The 17,628-nt window shown below is 37.0% G+C and overlaps 1 protein-coding gene across 1 annotated transcript in view; it reads right to left on the bottom strand.

Moving 5' to 3' along the window:
• Nucleotides 1-754: 754 nt before the first annotated feature.
• The window catches only part of LONRF1 (LON peptidase N-terminal domain and ring finger 1), a 30,379-nt gene continuing 13,505 nt past the window's right edge, over nt 755-17,628 (bottom strand). The window contains exons 4-15 of the mRNA XM_009335202.1: nt 17,286-17,355; nt 12,325-12,443; nt 9,804-9,926; nt 9,054-9,200; nt 8,356-8,593; nt 8,180-8,270; nt 7,204-7,318; nt 6,496-6,617; nt 5,143-5,301; nt 4,869-5,031; nt 4,328-4,480; nt 755-2,502 (exon numbers count right to left, since the gene is read on the bottom strand). Of these exons, the coding sequence (XP_009333477.1) occupies nt 2,344-2,502; nt 4,328-4,480; nt 4,869-5,031; nt 5,143-5,301; nt 6,496-6,617; nt 7,204-7,318; nt 8,180-8,270; nt 8,356-8,593; nt 9,054-9,200; nt 9,804-9,926; nt 12,325-12,443; nt 17,286-17,355 (1,659 nt within the window). The 3' untranslated portion in view covers nt 755-2,343. The remainder of the gene's footprint in view (nt 2,503-4,327; nt 4,481-4,868; nt 5,032-5,142; nt 5,302-6,495; nt 6,618-7,203; nt 7,319-8,179; nt 8,271-8,355; nt 8,594-9,053; nt 9,201-9,803; nt 9,927-12,324; nt 12,444-17,285; nt 17,356-17,628) is intronic.

Below are 17,628 nucleotides of genomic sequence, written 5' to 3'. Positions count from 1 at the left end.
GGGGGGGGGAATTAAAAAGATAAAACAATAAGGAAGTACTCCCCAAATTCAAAACACTATCAACAAAGTACAGCGTGGTATCTCTCCAAGATATTTACTGAAAGGTCTATGCCAACATTCAGGTGAGCTTGTTGTTCTGCTCCATTCTAACTGCACAAAGTGACAAAATCTGGTTCACAAACCACCACTTGAAAAAATTCCAACTTAAAAATCCTCTTAAAAAGCTTTCCTCCCCATTCTCAATTTCAGTCATTCCCAACAGCACCTACAATGATCGTGTGTAGAATAGTTCCTGAAGAGTAGTACTTACAATGTCTTAATGCAGCATGTGTTAATCACAGTAACTTTGCTTTTTTTGTTGTTGCTGTTTCTTTTTAATAAAGTGTTCTCTTACATGGTTTACAATTCCAGAAATAGAACTTAAATATGCACAGGACAGTGCAATCCAACTGACACTTTATCTGAATTTCTATTGTATTAAAAACTCTCGGGAACATATAAAGAAACACCTAGAAGCCACATCTTCCAGCAGACTAGGGAATACTCAATTTCAAAATTAAAGCTCTTGGCAAGGAAAAAAAAAATTACCGCTAGATTATTTGGGTATTTCAAGCCTGGCTACAGGGACTTTTCGCTGTCCAGAAAAAAAAATCCTGTCACCTGCATTCTTAAGATCGTGGTGATACAAAGATTAAGTTTCTAAAGTTATAACATACTGAAGTGGAGAAATAGAGGATCCTCTTTCTTCTTTTATTATGCAAATAAAGCTTTCCAAATATTGATCCAGGACTTTATTCATACAATAAAGGGGAAATTTACCCTAGATAGAAGCTCACATTAAAAATGATCCAGCAGATTTTGGGTTGCCTGTAATATCTCAAGCCTTGAACTCCAGAAAAGAACAAGGCCAGAGCATCTGATTAGCAAGTCTGAAATACCTAACTGTTCTGCAAGAACAGTTTCCCACAAGGTTTAAGCTTTGTGAAACGCAAACTCATACCTGAAACCACCTTAATTTAAACAAAGTAGATAAAAAAGCAGGACACCAGCAAAAAACTTGTCTGACCGATAATCAGTCTGAGACAGGTACTATAATCAGAAACAATTATGTACATACCAATTACGTCATGAAGTGCCCACAACCTTGATGTAGGTTAAACAGCTGCTTCTGGACGCACTTAAGATCCCAGAATAGAAGCATATGGAAAATGAAAGTGGTTTTTAGTTTCTGATAAAGTTAAAAATATTACAAACTTTTAGCTTTATTGAAAATTAAATATATTAGCAAAAGCAAGATTTAAGAAATATTTTACAAATGATTTACATACAAGAAAGCCAGTATCAGACATATTCACAAATATGCAAACCTTTAATTACAAAAAGTACCTATTGGCAGCATGATGCTAACCTTGCCACTGCAGTGTGCTCTACTATTGATATGAATAAGGCATAGAACTCACATTTGCACCAACTTAAAAAGTTCAAATAAAACTTTTAAGCTTTTAAATCCGGGATGCACAATCCCCAACACACACACGCGCGCACACTCTAAGATTTCTTCTTCTAAGCTCTATAAACTAAGTGTGTGCTCTGGAAGAACAGCCAGCCTGAAAAGCCCAGTAGAGATGTAACTGGTACTAGCATTTAGTTTTCAGTTTCCTCTTTAACATGTACAGGCCTAGGTATGTAAACCATATTCACAGTTTAAGTGTTTTTAGACAGAAGTACCTTTTTTTTTTTTGCATTTGTTCCTTAAAAATGGCTCTCAGTTCAGCATACAGTTCATGATGTCACCTGTTTTGTGATGCATACATTTACAAGGTAACTTAAAAATCTGTGCCATATTCATGGTCAAGATAATTTCAACAAGAGTAGTAATATCCAACAGTGACATTCAATACTATATTTCAAATATTTGTGCAAACAGCAAAAGAACAGTTGTATGAGGCAAACATTTGCAAAACTAATACCTCCTCAATGTTGTAAACTTGGACTGTCAGCCTTAAGTCCTGCACTTCCCACAGCTTTAAAAAGTCAGTGGCTAAAATTATCAAGTCTCAAAAAGGTTCTCTTCTACATAGTGCAAATTGTAATGTAGATAACGTGAAAAACATATCTAGCTGGATTGACGTTGTGCAATCATCAGTGGTCTTCTCTCATAGTTGAAGAAAGTGTGCATTCAAAGAACCGCATGGTTCAGGAAGTCAGGAAGGTGGGGAGCAGAGAGAAAAAGCAGTTCCATTACACTTCTCAAACCAGCGCTAGATGTGCAAAGGCAGCAAAAATTCCAGCTGCTACTACAACCAGAACAGAGTAACTTTTCAGGAAGACCCAGGCGGTTAGTCACTTGGACTGGTCTCTAGAAAAATATGTGAGTATATGCTGGATTTTTATCAGACGGTCTTTTAAAGACATCATGGAGAGAACTGACAGCTGATATCTGGGGTCTACTGGGAGAACAGCTAGAAGCCACCAACACCAAGCAGGACCATTGGGCATTGCCTAAAAATAAAAGACAAGTTGGTTACCCATAACCAATGTAGTATAGTTGACTAACATGAAGACACCGAAAGACAAAGTCGTCAATGACAAATTAAAGTTTGATACTAACTAGAGAATTCCAGATCCATGAGATCAGAAGGGTTCTGAAGGGATCTCTTCTGATCCCTCCCCAGCTGAGAAGTCAAAGTACACTTAAACTAAGCTTGATAAAGCAATTATTTTTAAGACAACAAAGGAAGCTTACAGCTTGCTTGGGAAAAGATGGCTAAGGCTAGGACAGTCACCTAATAACAAACCTCCCCAATAAAAACTAAATCCATTACCTGTCCTGCTATTCTTGAGGCCTGAATATTCTTGAAGCCTAACATTTTCATTACAATTGTCTTTGTTATATTTGAAGGATTCCTCTATCACCTCCCAATTCCACTCCCTTCTCATTACCTCCTAGACAGAGCAGGACTACTTAATCAGTTTCTTCTAAGTTGATAAAACATACTATGTAACTTCTTCTGTACTTTATTCAATTCTCTGCACCAGCCTTAGATGTCATGCCCAGAACTGGACATAATACTCCTCAGCAGAGGTCCTATCGCTGCAGAGATTAATTACTTCAAATGACTTGCAAAAATATTACTGGTAGTGGTACAGTCCAGGATGACATTTCCTCCCTTGCATCTTTATCACACAGTTGACACATTTGTGTTCTATTATAAATCTCAGGTTCACACCCACAGTATTGCTGCCCTGCTAGTTATCCTGGTTTTGCACACTTATTCCTCTTTTCCAGTATCTTGTTTTAAATCTGTTTTTTTATTAAATTGTTCTAAAATCACTTCTGAATTCATGCACTGGCCTCCACAGCCAGTGGAGTCATCTACAGTCCTCCCAGATCAGTTATTATAGTCTCATAAAAGTACGTAGCAGATGGGTGAGGGACAGGGTCTCATAAGATCCCACTTCATACATAATTCCACTTTGAAAGCCAAATTTTACGTATTTTTAAATGTTACTTTCCTCTAGCCTCCACTCTCTCAGGATCTCACCAACCTTCATTAATTGTTTATAATAACCATTACAATAGATTGCTGCAGTTAGTTTCTTAAGAAACGTTTGTCAAATCCTAGCAGCTGCAGCAGTTTGCGACACTAGCTCAGAAAGGAGGAAAGTGTTATTTGTGATTACCTCTTTGCCAAATCATAGAATCATAGAATCATTAAGGTTGGAAGAGACCTCCAAGATCATCGAGTCCAACCGTCAACCCAACACCACCATGCCCACTAAACCATGTCCCTAAGCGCCTCATCTACCCGTTTTTTAAATACCTCCAGGGATGGTGACTCAACCACTGCCCTGGGCAGCCTGTTCCAATGTTTAACCACTCTTTCAGTAAAGAAATTTTTCCTCACATCCAATCTAAACCTCCCCTGGCGCAACTTGAGGCCATTTCCTCTCGTCCTTTCAGATTACTACTGCACGTGATTCAGATTACTACCTGCACGTGTCACACAGGAGAAAATAAATTTTTTTCCCATTTGAATTCTAACAGCTTTACACAAACCAACAGTTTAAAATGCTACTGGAACTTAAAGTGTTCTCAGTTTACTAGTTTTATCTCCACAGCAGCATATCATCCTTTCCTGCAAAAACCGTTGAACAGTGACAGAACTGCCTTTTGTTGCTCATCATAAGAGAAACAAGATGCAAGCCTTATGCCTTCAAAGTTGGGAAAAAGTTTTTTTTTTCTCTTTTAATGTTTAGCAGTTGTTAACAGGGTTTTTATTTTTAGAAATAAGCACCTAATAATTGATATGGAATGATGTCTTACCTGTATATTTTCCTCCCTGCCAGGCATTGGTCCGAAGTGCTGAAGAATTTGAGTGCGAAATTTGTTTCTTAAGTTTTGGAACCAACTGCAGGCCTGATTGTAAACAAAATTGTGAAGTTCTCTCAGTTTCTTTAGTTCTTCTTCATCAGCAACCTATAGGAGGAATGTTATGAAAATATCATTAGAGATAAACAATTAAGGTGTTTAAGCTAAAAATCAAAAAACATTCAATTTCAACTGTATTTAGATACATTTCTTGCATTCTCCTAAACCTTGATTGCTAATGACTGAATAGTAAAGAAGTCCTGTGGTATTTTAAAAAATTACAGCTTCAAACTATTGTTCAAACAAAAAACACAGTATTTCTTTGTTGCTTTATAATAATAAAAAATTAAGCTAGCTTCCATTTCTTCCACGTGTTGGCACTGAATCTTCCAGTGGTATAGGGACCTAAAAATTTGAAACAGAGCTCTCAAGAACAAATCAAGCAAAAATCTTGAGCTATTAATACTATCAAGTATTTATACAGCATTCCGGATACCTTAACATCTTCCAAATATTCGATGTCTGCAGTGCAATAACCATCTTTCATCCCTCTCCGTAAAACTCTAAATCTCTTTCCACCAACTGTATCGACAACAGACCGTCCATCAGGTAGAAAATGAACGTTCCTTATTTGCAGCATGCATCCATAATCTGCAAAACTAGAAAAGAAACCTTGCCAGTAATGCAATTACACACTTCTGAAAGGATACTTTTTATAATTAAAAAAAGGCGTAAGAGATGAGAAGCTTAGAATTAGGCTGTAAACCTACCCATTTTGAGAATCACTTATACACATCCCAAACTGTTTAGTCCCAGTTTCCATACTTCTGCGAATCATTAGTCGGTATCTTGGCTCAAACACATGTAGAGGGCAAGGCACAGTAGGATATGCCATAGTGCAAACAAACATTGGAACATTCTTGGTCAAGCTTCAAGAGAACATCAAAAGAAATATGTGGCTTAAAAAAAAATCTAATCACTGAACTATGCCAAGACAATACATTTTTTTTCAGTATGTTTGCTATATTTGAGGTCATAAAGCACTCTTTTCAAAGTTTAATAATAAGCACATTGTAATAACTTTCATAAACAATAAAACCACATACTAGTAACAGTGACTGAATACCTATGTACTGATTTGAATACATACTGGACAGTAAACCTCACAGTTACCCAGTTAGTAGTATCTAGTGAGTGAATGAAGGGCTTTGTTTTGGGGACAGGGGTGTTATTTTTTTCCTTTTTGTTTTAGTTTGAGCCATACAAGCCATTACGCCCTCAGAGTCACAGTTTTCCTGGAACTAAAAAGATGTAGCAGTAACTACAGAGTGGCTAGGTCACTGTTTAGATTGCTTTCAGTGATGGACTCCAGATCACAAGATGCAACCCAGGGTATAATTTTCACCTTGCAATATGCCTCAGCAGGCCTAATTGAAAAACAAAATATTTTTTCCATGCTATTTTATCGAGTATGTACAGTTGATACAAACGAGTTAGCATTAAAACATTACCAGGTATTTAATTTTAATACCTTTCAGACTATAAAACATAATTCTAATGTATGGATTCTGTTACATAAGTTGCATGAGCTATAGTTTTAAAAAGTTTTCCGACGTTCATAGCTACAATACATGACACTTTATATATCTGAAGAACTCTACTAGAGATAAACATCAAGATTACAAAAAAATCCCAACAATTTCTTTTCATCACATCTATCTTTATGCAATTAATGTCTATCATGAACTGCTTTGAAAGAAATTCAGGTATCTGAGACTCTGCAGCCAACTCAAGAGGACAGTTCCATTAACAGCAGCTAAGCTAAAACTGAAGCTCCACGACAGTGCACACAGAAAGAGAAACAGAAGGGCAAGCATATTTTGTAGAGGACTTAAGAGCCTCACGTTGTTACTATCAAAGTGTGATTTTTTTATTTCCATAGTAGTGAAAAAACTGTTAATTTTCTGAAATACACATTTAAGACACCAAATTAACATGTCTTTATACTCCTTCTTGCATCCATAATACGCCATTATTAATAATCACAAAAATGATAAAACATTTCTAAAAAGGATTTCCATACTAATCTCTCAAGTTTTCTAGATAAAAGACAGCAAGCTTACTTTGAGTGTTCAGCTGTTTCTTCAGCATGAATTCTTTTTCTCTCATATAATTCATCAGACAAATATTTCACTATTAATTCCTCCAGCAGTTCTGTGATGCTGTATTTTCTGCTTGCAAGGTACTGTAAGCAATTTAAAAAAAAAATTAATATTTCTTTTCATATATATTAACAAAAGACTTGAGAAAGTGCAGCTTTTCTTTAAAACCATGATATATGAAATGTGTAATGAATTAGATGTAAACCCATGAAAACTTACAGCTCTGAAGTTCTTATGTTTCATTACTTAACACCTAATGTTACTCTACTATTTGGAAATGAGATTCTCTTTTATTTCTTAGTGTCTGACAACTTAAGTGTCTAACTCAGTTTGTATTTCTCTGCTTACCAGAGACGGAATTGATTTCCCAGGTTATACAGCCATACAAATAAGGAAAGCATACAGAAATCAGAGGTTTTACTGAATAGTTACCAAAGTTTACAAACACTCAGAATTTAATTACACCAATAAAGTAGATGGTCACAGAAACATAAAACCCCTAAGACCCTGAGGCAAACCTAATCAACTAGTACTGACAAAGTTTGTCTCAAGTTTTTCCTTTCTAGCAGCAATCCATAACCCAAGTGAATCCAAGTTGTTGGGTTTAAGTAAAACAGCCTTTAAGATGACACAATATTTGTATTAGTGAGCTCTACTGAGAGACAGTACCTCTTTCAAACTCTCCTTACAGAGTGGACACTGAGGAGCATGGTCTAAACACCGTTCCAAGCAACCTTTGCAAAACGTATGTCCACAAGGGGTTGTCACTGGCTCAAAGAATAGCCTGAAACAAAGTTATTAAAAGTTAGATACCACGGCAAGTGTGTGTTTTGCTAAAAAAGTCAGTGATCAACCTCTTTAATTTTTAAGACTAGTTATACTGTAGCAAAGCAGAGAAAATTAATCCCATGTCTCCTTATTCTACTTTTTCCCTCTATACTGCAGTTTGTTTCCATTTACTACCGCACCACTCATTTTTTGTATTTTCTGATGAATCTGGAGACATTTCAACACTCCAAATATCTGAACATTTATCCCAACGTACAAAGATTTTGGTCTCACTACATAGAGATTCAGAATACGCAAAATGAAGCGATTCTTTGAGGAGCTACATTGTTTTAATAGCAGTATTACATACTGGTAACATAACTATGGACAGTTTAGTATACGTCATGTGTTTTAAGGTATTTATTCTGACAACCAAGACGACTCAGTAAGAGCTTTCAAATACATCAGCTACATTAAAGTAGACTAACGTTCTGAAGTATCTACATCTAGTAGACAAATATGAGGTTCACAGACAATACTTCTAAGCATTAGCCTTCCCAAAATAATAAGTTAAATAGTTTTATTGACTGAAAAAAGCCCTAACATTTAACCACAAAAGATCCTATCCTTTTTAGGTTATCAGTTAACAACGCAAAGTTTAATTTAAAAGGCAGCTTGACTAAAATAATGCTGTATTATATAGCACTATAGCAAGTGACATTTAAATAAGCATTTAACTGCAGGGATAGAGGAAGGCTGAAAATTATCGACTGATATCAGAACTCATCACAACCTATAAGTACCTCAGTTTGTATGTGTAACAGATATGTGGCCAAGCATCTATAACACAAATATTGCATCAAGGAGGAAATCTTACCTCATACATAGAGAGCACTCAAAATCTGATACATCAATCAAATCCCCTGGAATTGTTCCAAAAGCCAGTGTCACATCCCTTTTTGTACTTCCTAAGGAAAAGCAAGACAAAATACTCCTTCAGAGAAAGGCACAGGACAGTCAATACTTCAAATTTCAAAGTAAGTGACTTTTTACCTCCTTGCTTTTTGTGTTTGTTTCTTCCATCTTCAGATACAACTGTATCCTGTTCTGAAAAGGAAAGCTTTCTTTTCAACAAAGCACCTTTTTCTTGGCCAGAGAGAAGGGGTTCAGAAGACACTCTCTTTAAGCCATCTTCCTTGGCAAGGTCTTTTGTTGAGTTAAGAGCATGGGCAGACTGTGCACGATTTAAGCTTCCACTGACAGGCTCCAGTACCTCTGATCCTCCTAAACTCTACAATAGTAAGATGAACTGAACTGTACTTAAAGAGGAACACAAATCTAAGTACATAAGATGTGAACATGCAAAGATAAATAAGCCAAACTGATACCCACAGTTAGTTCATTAGTTAACTAAAGGAATTTGATAGGTCAAGACAGTGTTCAAATCTGCTTAGCGTTAACAATTTAAAAATCTTCATCTGCTTCAAAGAAGAAAAAAATGTATTTCTCTGTATTTTGCAGTCACTAATACCAAATCTCAGTACCTTCTAATATGTAGTTCACTGGAATAAGGAGTCTAACACTCCAAATGAAAATACGTTACTCCCAAATCACAGTTCTTTTCTTCCAATTTAGCCAATTACAGAAAGTGAGTTTTTAGGCTGGAAAATAGGTAAGACAAATAAAGATATCGGGACATCTGATGTTTGCGTATCAGCCAAAGAGAAAAGTTATCCTATAGTTTTTGTTACCTGCTCAGGACAAAGCTGTAAGTTGCAGTAAGACTCAGTCACCTCAGAACCAAGTATCAAAGGTTTATTTCGAATATGTGGTGAATTCCAAGCAGGTTCCTTCAGACTCTCTCCTAACTTCTCTGGTGACAGCACATCACACAATGTCTAGAAAACAAACAGCTAAATGTTCATAACAATAATAAAGATATGTCTAGATGCTTTTTCATAAAACTACATACCAGAAATAAGAATTTAATCTATATGAAGTTATCCTCATAAACAGAGCTTTATTTAAGAAGTAACTGAGAAAGAACAGTTAAGAACAAGCAGAAACCTACATAACTATATTGCTAAAAAGAAATTTTCTAGAAATCTTTTCTACTACAAGTGAGCTCTTCGAACATAGTTAGACATTATCAATTCATTATCATGCAGCTTTTTCAATGTAAATTTTTATTATCAAAGAAAAACTGTTGTGCGCTGGGCATGAAAGAGCAACTTAGAATATTTAACTTGCTGCCTGCTTTCCAGTTTTCTAGATTTTCATTTAGTAACTTCAAAAGCATATGTACTTTGAAACATGTACTTAAAACTTGTACATTAGGACTCTCTTCAACACAGTATGATATATCTTGAAAGGAACCAATCTGCCACCTGAACCTTCTCTGTATGTATTTAAGATTTTTAGATGCTCAAAGTCTACCATAATGGGAGCTTTATAAAGGAACCAAGTCAGAGATAGTAATCCAGTTTCATAAATAAAATTACCCTTTCCACTTCTAGCTTGGCTGGAAGAAAGTCCTCATCAAGGGCTAAGCACTGTAGAAACAGTTGTAAGGCATCACCTACAAAGCCAGAGTCTTGCAGCACTTTTCCTTTCCGGAAGTAGACCTGAAAAACAGATATCATGAAGACATTTCTAGAGAGCACGTAGAACTGCAGTATTCATCTTACAGGCATTACAACAGAGTTAGAATTAGAACCCTCCATGACAAAAAGAATGTAGTTCTTCAACAAACTTCAGCTGTGCACAGCGTGGATGATCTATATGCCTTGTCTAACATACATCCCCTACAGTGTTTGAAAAAAGTCATGGGATAGGCTGGTGTTAGTCTCCTTCCAGTTAATTTGTTTTGGCTTACATGAAGGGGTTAAAAACCTGACTAGTGCTGAATTCACAAAAACCCTTAACTTCCCCTTTCTGTGAGCCTTTGGAGGGGAAGAAGGGGGACGTCCAGTACAAATTATTACATAACCTCATACAACAGTTTACAGGATACCCTTTTTGCCCTCTGTTTCATTAAAAGCCTTACAGTTCCAGCCTGCAGGAGAAGGGTAACTACAAAGAAAACAATCCACACAACCATGCATCCCTTACATACATCTTAATCTATATTCTTAACACAGAACAATGCACTTTTGGAATTGCTTCCTCCAACTATATTTTATCCTTGAATGCTGGACAGCAGCTAGGAAAAAAAAATAAAAACCTCTAAAAAAAGGGGAGAAAAGACTACTGAATTTTGCTGAACCTACCTATATGACATTGGAACTAAAGAATTCCTTATCCAACTTATCTCAATTTTAAAAAGTTGCATTTGCAGTAATATAAATACAAGTTAGATAAAAACAACAGTTATCTAAAAAAAGTTAGATAAAACAACAACAACATCGAGATTTCGGATAATGAGCCAGACAACTGAATTTAAAAACAAAAAACAAACCAGAAAACCCCAGAGAGCAGTTTCTACGGAACGATTGCCAGTATTAACAGTAGAGTCTGTTAAACAAGGCTGTCAGATGAGGGCATGCATCATCTTTGATGGATTTGGGCAATTTCATTAAGATGTATCCTGAAGAAGGAAAGTATGCTAATCCTCCTCTTACAGACAGTTTATTTTCCTACAGAGATAAGAATTGTTAGAGGAATCCATCAAACCAAGTTCAGTTAAGTGAAGTGAGGTTTCTTTCCAAACACGTAGAAAAACGTAGACGGTGCTACCAATGCTGAGAGGTAAAAAGTAGGATGCTCTCTGAATTTGCAGTAGCCATGGAACTGCTGAACACAGGAGAGACCAAGACAGCAGCAGGTATCTCCCCTTGTGGGGCAAGATCTTGCTGCTCCTGCTGTGCTCAGTTTAGACAGTGCTGCAGTATGCAGTATCTTACAGTTCTGAAGGCCAGTGACTGCCCAGCTGCCTGCACTATTTGCAAAGCTCAGTTCCCACTGAGTTTCTCTGGGCTTTTCGAAGAACAGCTTTCCAAGCTAAAACAGCAAAGTGTCCTTCTCTTAATACAAATTAACAAATAAACAAAACGGACGCCAAACCCCAGCTGTTACAGGTTACATCACCATAAACTATCCCAACTCCAAGTACTGGAGCCACTAAAAACGGCCCCAAACACATGCTTACATTTTTTAGCCAACACTATTGCAAAAGAACTTATTGCTTGTGCTAAGTATTTTTTGACTCTTTGGTAGCATTTGGAAACAAAAACTGCGTTGTCCTATTTATATAGCAAACTGTTTTACCAATACTCAAAAACTATGAGAGAAATGTTGCCTTAACATAGAGCCAAGAATTCTTGTCCCGATGGCAACAGTGCTCACTAATCTCATGTGATATTCTCAAGGAACAGATAATGCTTAAAATGCTCCGACTTTGGGAAATAAAATCAAAGTATAAACACTTCAGGGAAGTGCAGAACTTTAAAAGGACTAACTTGTACATAGCATAAGAAATTTTAAAACTCAATTACATCAACCTACCAAACGTACAGGCCTCAGAAGTTCTGCTTTCAAGCAATTAAAGCTGGCTGCACAATTTCAGCCAACCATCCAGTCAAATAACATTAAGCTGAAGTTAAGTTTGTAAATATTTAATAACACATAATTGTGTTCTTATAAAGAAATAAAATAATAACTACAGACAGCACAAAAGCACTTCACAGTTCTTCCCAAGAAGTCAGTTCTACTGCACTTAACCTTTCATCCAAAGACACCATCTCATGTTGTGATATGAAATAAAAATACCTGAAGTTTTTGATGAAGGCTAAATTAACAGTTCCAAGTAGATTCATCAATCAACTCTAACCTGCCATACTCATAGAGTACAGTAGCCTGTCTCATATAAGTAACTATTTTAAGATACCTTTTAGCATTTTGCATGTCTTACAAGATAACATTTAAGGTCGCTGACCCAGGTTCTTGATGTAAGTATAATTTAGAATTAATTAATTTTACAGATAAACACAGATTTTGAAAAATGAAGAGTTCATATCAACTTACCTCTGGCCAATTTGGCATTTTAGAAATAACAAAATTTAGATCTTCTATGGCTGTTTTATATTCTTGGAGGCCAACATATGACTCAGCTCTGTAAATTCTTAGCATCAAGTCACTGGAATCTGAAGACAAAAATTAAGTAACATTTTTAATAACTCAGAAATTTGTATTTTTTAATTAGGTATGCTTTCATAGTGATATGTCATAACCACACTTTTTTGTGCCATACTTTCAAAATTGCTGGAGTACCTTCTCCCCCAAGTAGTTTGGTAATAAAAGTGGCAGTAATTCCAGGCTCATGTCTTTCAAGCTAAAGATAAAATTTTGTACCCTCTAATGTATCTTGAAGCAACCGGAAAATATGTTTTAAAAGATCTAACACTGAGGCTGACAGAATAAAGTATTGCTCAGTACTGCTGTGACAACAAAAATGGAGGACTAAGTAGGCTTTAGCTTTACAGTACACCCATTCGAAACCACAGAAATCTGGGAATTCACCGCACTTGTATTAAAAAAATCTAAGTATTACAAAGTTTGCTTTCAAACGTTCAAGTTTTTCTTTAGACTGTCATTTGTTTTTATAATGTCCAACCCCTTCCAATTATGGCTGGAGATACAGATGCCACTTTCACAATGGTATCCGTCTGGTAAGTACCAGAGGTAGGCTTTATCACTATGTGGTCCGAAACGAGACAGCCAATACCAGAAAGCCTTTAACACCAGCTGGCAGCCCTGTTGTAAGGAGTGGTGCTAGTGGAACTTCTCACATTAGTATGTGTTCAGTAAAGACAATTTCTCATGTCCAACATACAGCATTTTGTACTTTTAGTAGAACAATCTCTAAATGGGAAGCACACCCATCTCCATGCCACTAAAACTATGGTTTTCATAACACAACTAACTGTAGCTGTTGCTTGGAAAAAATGCCAGCACACTGCTTTGTTCTTGATTTTTTTTTTTTTAATACACATCTGTGTTTTTAATTGAATGAGATAAACAAGTCAAACATAGGTCTACTGTAAACAATACTAAAATTAAATAGTTCTTTAAGTTTGTTTCAACAAGATTTTCTTGGGAGGGGATCATTTCAATTTGATATTCTCTCTTAATCTATTTGAAATGCCTGGTTTAAATTTTAATAATTTCCAACATTAGCTTGTTTTACATGTAAAAGCCAGACCAGTCAATGTTCCCATGTATTCCAACATATTGCTTTGTAATTAGATACACAATGCTACATATAAAAAGGCCTTAATGGCAAAGAAAGAGTTAAGAAAATCAAAACTGACAGAAGATTTCACAGCTGAAAGGAAAGTGGTGTCTTTCAAGCTGACAGTTTCCCTTCAAATACAAATATTCCCAGTCCTGGTTTGTTTGGGTTTTATTTTATTTTAGACATAATAAAATGTTTGTATTAACGGAAGTCTGGGAAATTGTCTAATTTAAACAGGTAATTCTGCAGGCAGAAGAACTGAAGCCTGCTTTCCTGTGGCTTTGTGTTTTGTGACTTAGAGCCTAGTTAAGCCGGAGCTCAGATCAAACTCTTCAGACGGTTTTTTTCTGCTGTATTTGACTCTTTGGTGTCCAGCAGAGTTAGTATCAAACCAAATTCTTTTCTTTCGAGGTAGCAGTAAGTGCAGGTCTTTGTTCGCTGATAAACTGCCTACTTGCACATAGTCAGAGGGAGCTCATCTTTTTCAGACTTTCAAGTGTAGAAGATAACCTGAGGAACTCCCGAGCCTTCCTTTCTGGGGAGAGGGTGAGGGGTAGTTTGAAGATGAAAATGTGAGTTCAAGTCTACAGCAGGTGGACGTTTTGTCCATTTCTTTTTCAAAGAGGAAAGCATGGTTCCAATTGAACTGGTACAAAACAGAAGGCTAAATCAAGGAACTGGAACCCCAACTCTGCTGCTGAACACACATAAACGCTGCCAATGAATGATCAATACATAAAACAAATTGGGTCTAAACATTTGCAAGACCAAAAGAGCTAAATTTATATGTCCAGTTTTGCAACCATAATTTATTTTCTAGGCTTTGTAATTGTGAAAACATTGGTTTGCAATGTTTCAGCATATATTTTAATGTTTGCCACCTAAAGGGAGGATGCAAAACTATTTCAAGTTCTTACACCAAAGACTAAACAGAGCAGAAACACAACTTGTGCTTGAATTTTCAATTTCAGTAACCCAGTACATTGTAAATACAGAAATCACTCACTTCTAGCATACCCAAAGACAAATGGTTTTAATAAAAAAGACACCAAGTACTTTCAGTGCAGAACTGTGCATACCAGTTATTATTACATTAATAGGAAAGTATACAAAGGTGTACACACAAAAACCCACTCATTATGAGTTCTTTTTTTATACTAATTCCAAAGCATCTGCTCCTGGCTACTGTCAGCATAAGCATACCAATAAATGGACCATCTCTGGTCTGATCCTGCATGCTTTTTATATGGTTCTTAAAAATACACCAAATTCTTCAAAATAAGACATGGACATCACAACCACTATGCAGAAAAACTTTAGGACACAGTATTTATTAATACAGTACTATAAGGTCACCCCAATGATCAGGGGTTGGAACACACAACCCATGAGAAGAGGCTGAGAGAACTGAGCTTGTTTAGTGGAAAACGATTCCCGAAGGCCTTGGGAGAACCCAACAGCCTTCCAGAATCCAAGAGGAGGCTACCTAGAAGACTCTTTACTGAAGTGCATGGGGAGAAAACAAGAGACAATGGTTATAAACTGAAACAAGGGCAGTTCTGACTTGAAATGAGGAGAACATGTTTTCACTATGAGGAAAACTAACCTTTGAGCAGGTTGCCTAAGAGAGGCTGTGGAATCTTCATCCTTGTAGGTTTTTACAATCCAGCTGGACAAAACCTTAAGTGAACTGCTCCCAACTCAGTGTTTATTCCGCTTTGAACAGGAGACTGACTGGTCAACAGACCACCTGAGGCAGACCAAACTCAAGCCTATTAGCTGTGTGTTTCAGGATACTTGATTAAAGACAAGCTGCACTTGGACTTTAATGCAATAGACTTCCTTTAAGTAAACTATTTCAGTTCAACCCCTGCAAGGAATATATTAGCCATATGAATGTTAACAATCCTCATGTTTTTCAAAAGTCACTTTTGCACCATGGCAAATATTTCTCTTTCAGATGTTTCAAGAAATGTAAGAAAGTTATGAAAAGATGCCATTTGAGTAAAGGTTTAGTGCCAATGCCTTATTTAGGACATCAGATTTATGTTTATCACAATTTTTTAACTCTCGCATTAAAAAGAAACAGAGATGAGCTAGCAGTGAACTGCAGTGAACAGTCTCTGAACTGAAACAGAACATGAATGATTTTAAACATGAATACGTTTCTTATGCTACATCTTTTCCACCTCTAAGTGTTTTTAAGAATTCATGTTCTGGAGGAAGATAGAAAGTGTACCAGCAGCTATTAATTAGTTCTCTATTGGCCTGAAATCACCTTCAATTTGCAGTTGTGAGCCCACAGCTCTAAATTGACATTTAATGTACGTCTGCATTCCGATTCATGAAGTTCTTTAGTATCTTTACCAGAATACTTGGAATATTGATAGTTCTCAGGACTGGAGACACAGGAAATAGTTGTACAAAGGATCTTAAACTGAGCTTCTAGCCCTTAATTCTAGCACATGTACTGAATTTGAATAATAAAATTGTGGATAAGCATCACAGCTGACAACTATTCTCAAATTTTAAAGCCATTTTAAAGCCAAAATTTAAGATGTAGCTTCACGAAAAAAGGAATCAAAATTCTTTCCCCACAGACATCTAAATGGTATTGCTAAATCCATAAAAGAAACATTAACTGGAGTCTGTAGAATTAATTTTCTCTTTCATTCTTTCAAAACAATCTTGAAACATGAAACAGGACCCCTGTAAACATTTGTGATCAATAGTGGATTCATCAGTTTGTACCCTGAAGGCCACCGAGTTTTGACTCCATTTCTTTGTGACTTGTATGAGTCAATGCTGTCTTTCAGAACATACAAAGAAAAAAAGTCTGCTTCTTACAGTTCCAAGATTTAAAATAGATCAGTCACTTTCTTAGGTCACATCTATCCCATACCCTACATTTTGGAAACACCCTGGCAAATAACGTAGAATTGAAGGCCACAACTGAACCTCTTTAAATTAGGTTTCCAAAACGCATATAAAATATATCTGAGATTTAATCCCACCTACATTGAAAACAGTTTATTCTGGAACTAGATCTAACGTATCTCCCCCGAACGGATTGGAAGGATTCGACTTATACAAGCTTTTTTTTTTTCCCTCCGCTACAGACAACTGTACAAACGTAATACACTTAATCTGTGAAAGTATTAATTCCTAAATTTCTGAACAGCAGTAAAATGGCACAAATGAAAATGGAACCCCACAGGTCACCAGGTGTTAAAATCCATACTCGAATAAAAACAACAAAGGAATCTGTCACTGGATCCATCTAGGTATATCAATCACACAAATTTGAGTCCCTTTACAAAGACTAAACTCTGAAAAACTGACCGTATCTCCAGTGTTCATGGTACCAGACATATTGCTTGCGGTCGATATAGGATAGTCTAAAAGCGTGCCTCTACCTCCCGTCTTTGCACCCTCTCTCAACACTATATTATAAAACTTCAACCACACCCACCTATGATGTCACTGCCATTACACAACCTGTCCCCCTCCATGCCTGTCTGCTTATGCAACTGGGCCCGGCCTGCGGGGAATTATCTTGGTGACACTTAAGACTGTGAAAATAGGTCTCTCTCAGGAAACAAGGTTAAATAACAGCAACAGAATTTCTCTTGTCCGTGCACAGCGATTACTAAATACAAAACAAAACAAAGCCCACAAACTCTTCCGTGAACGAGTCCCACGAAAGCATGTGGGGGAAAAAAAAAAAAAAACCCACAAAACAAAAAAAGACGTGAAGAAGCCCAAGCTGGACGCTCCTCCGCGCCTCCGAAGCGTACCCCTCTACCAGGCTGGACGCTCAACTGAGGTCCGAACAGCTACGCGTCCCGTAATCGGTCCCTCCGCTCCACCAGACTACGGGGGGGCTCCTTGAACTCTCTCGGCAAACTCGAGAAAACTTCGGATGTTCTGTATCGGTCCATTTCGACCACCGACGGCCTCAGCAGTAGGGGAAGGGGGGCTGAAGGGCAGGAAGGAACCGCACACGCCCACCCGCTCCGCCACACTTCCAGCCCCCCGAGCCTGCCGTGCTTTGCTACCGGCTCCCCCCGCCCCCCCCCGGGGGCGGGGCGGGG

This window comes from Pygoscelis adeliae, unplaced genomic scaffold, assembly GCF_000699105.1.
Source record: "Pygoscelis adeliae isolate BGI_AS28 unplaced genomic scaffold, ASM69910v1 Scaffold21, whole genome shotgun sequence".
NCBI lineage: Eukaryota > Metazoa > Chordata > Aves > Sphenisciformes > Spheniscidae > Pygoscelis > Pygoscelis adeliae.
This window is presented reverse-complemented; position numbering and strand designations above follow the sequence as displayed.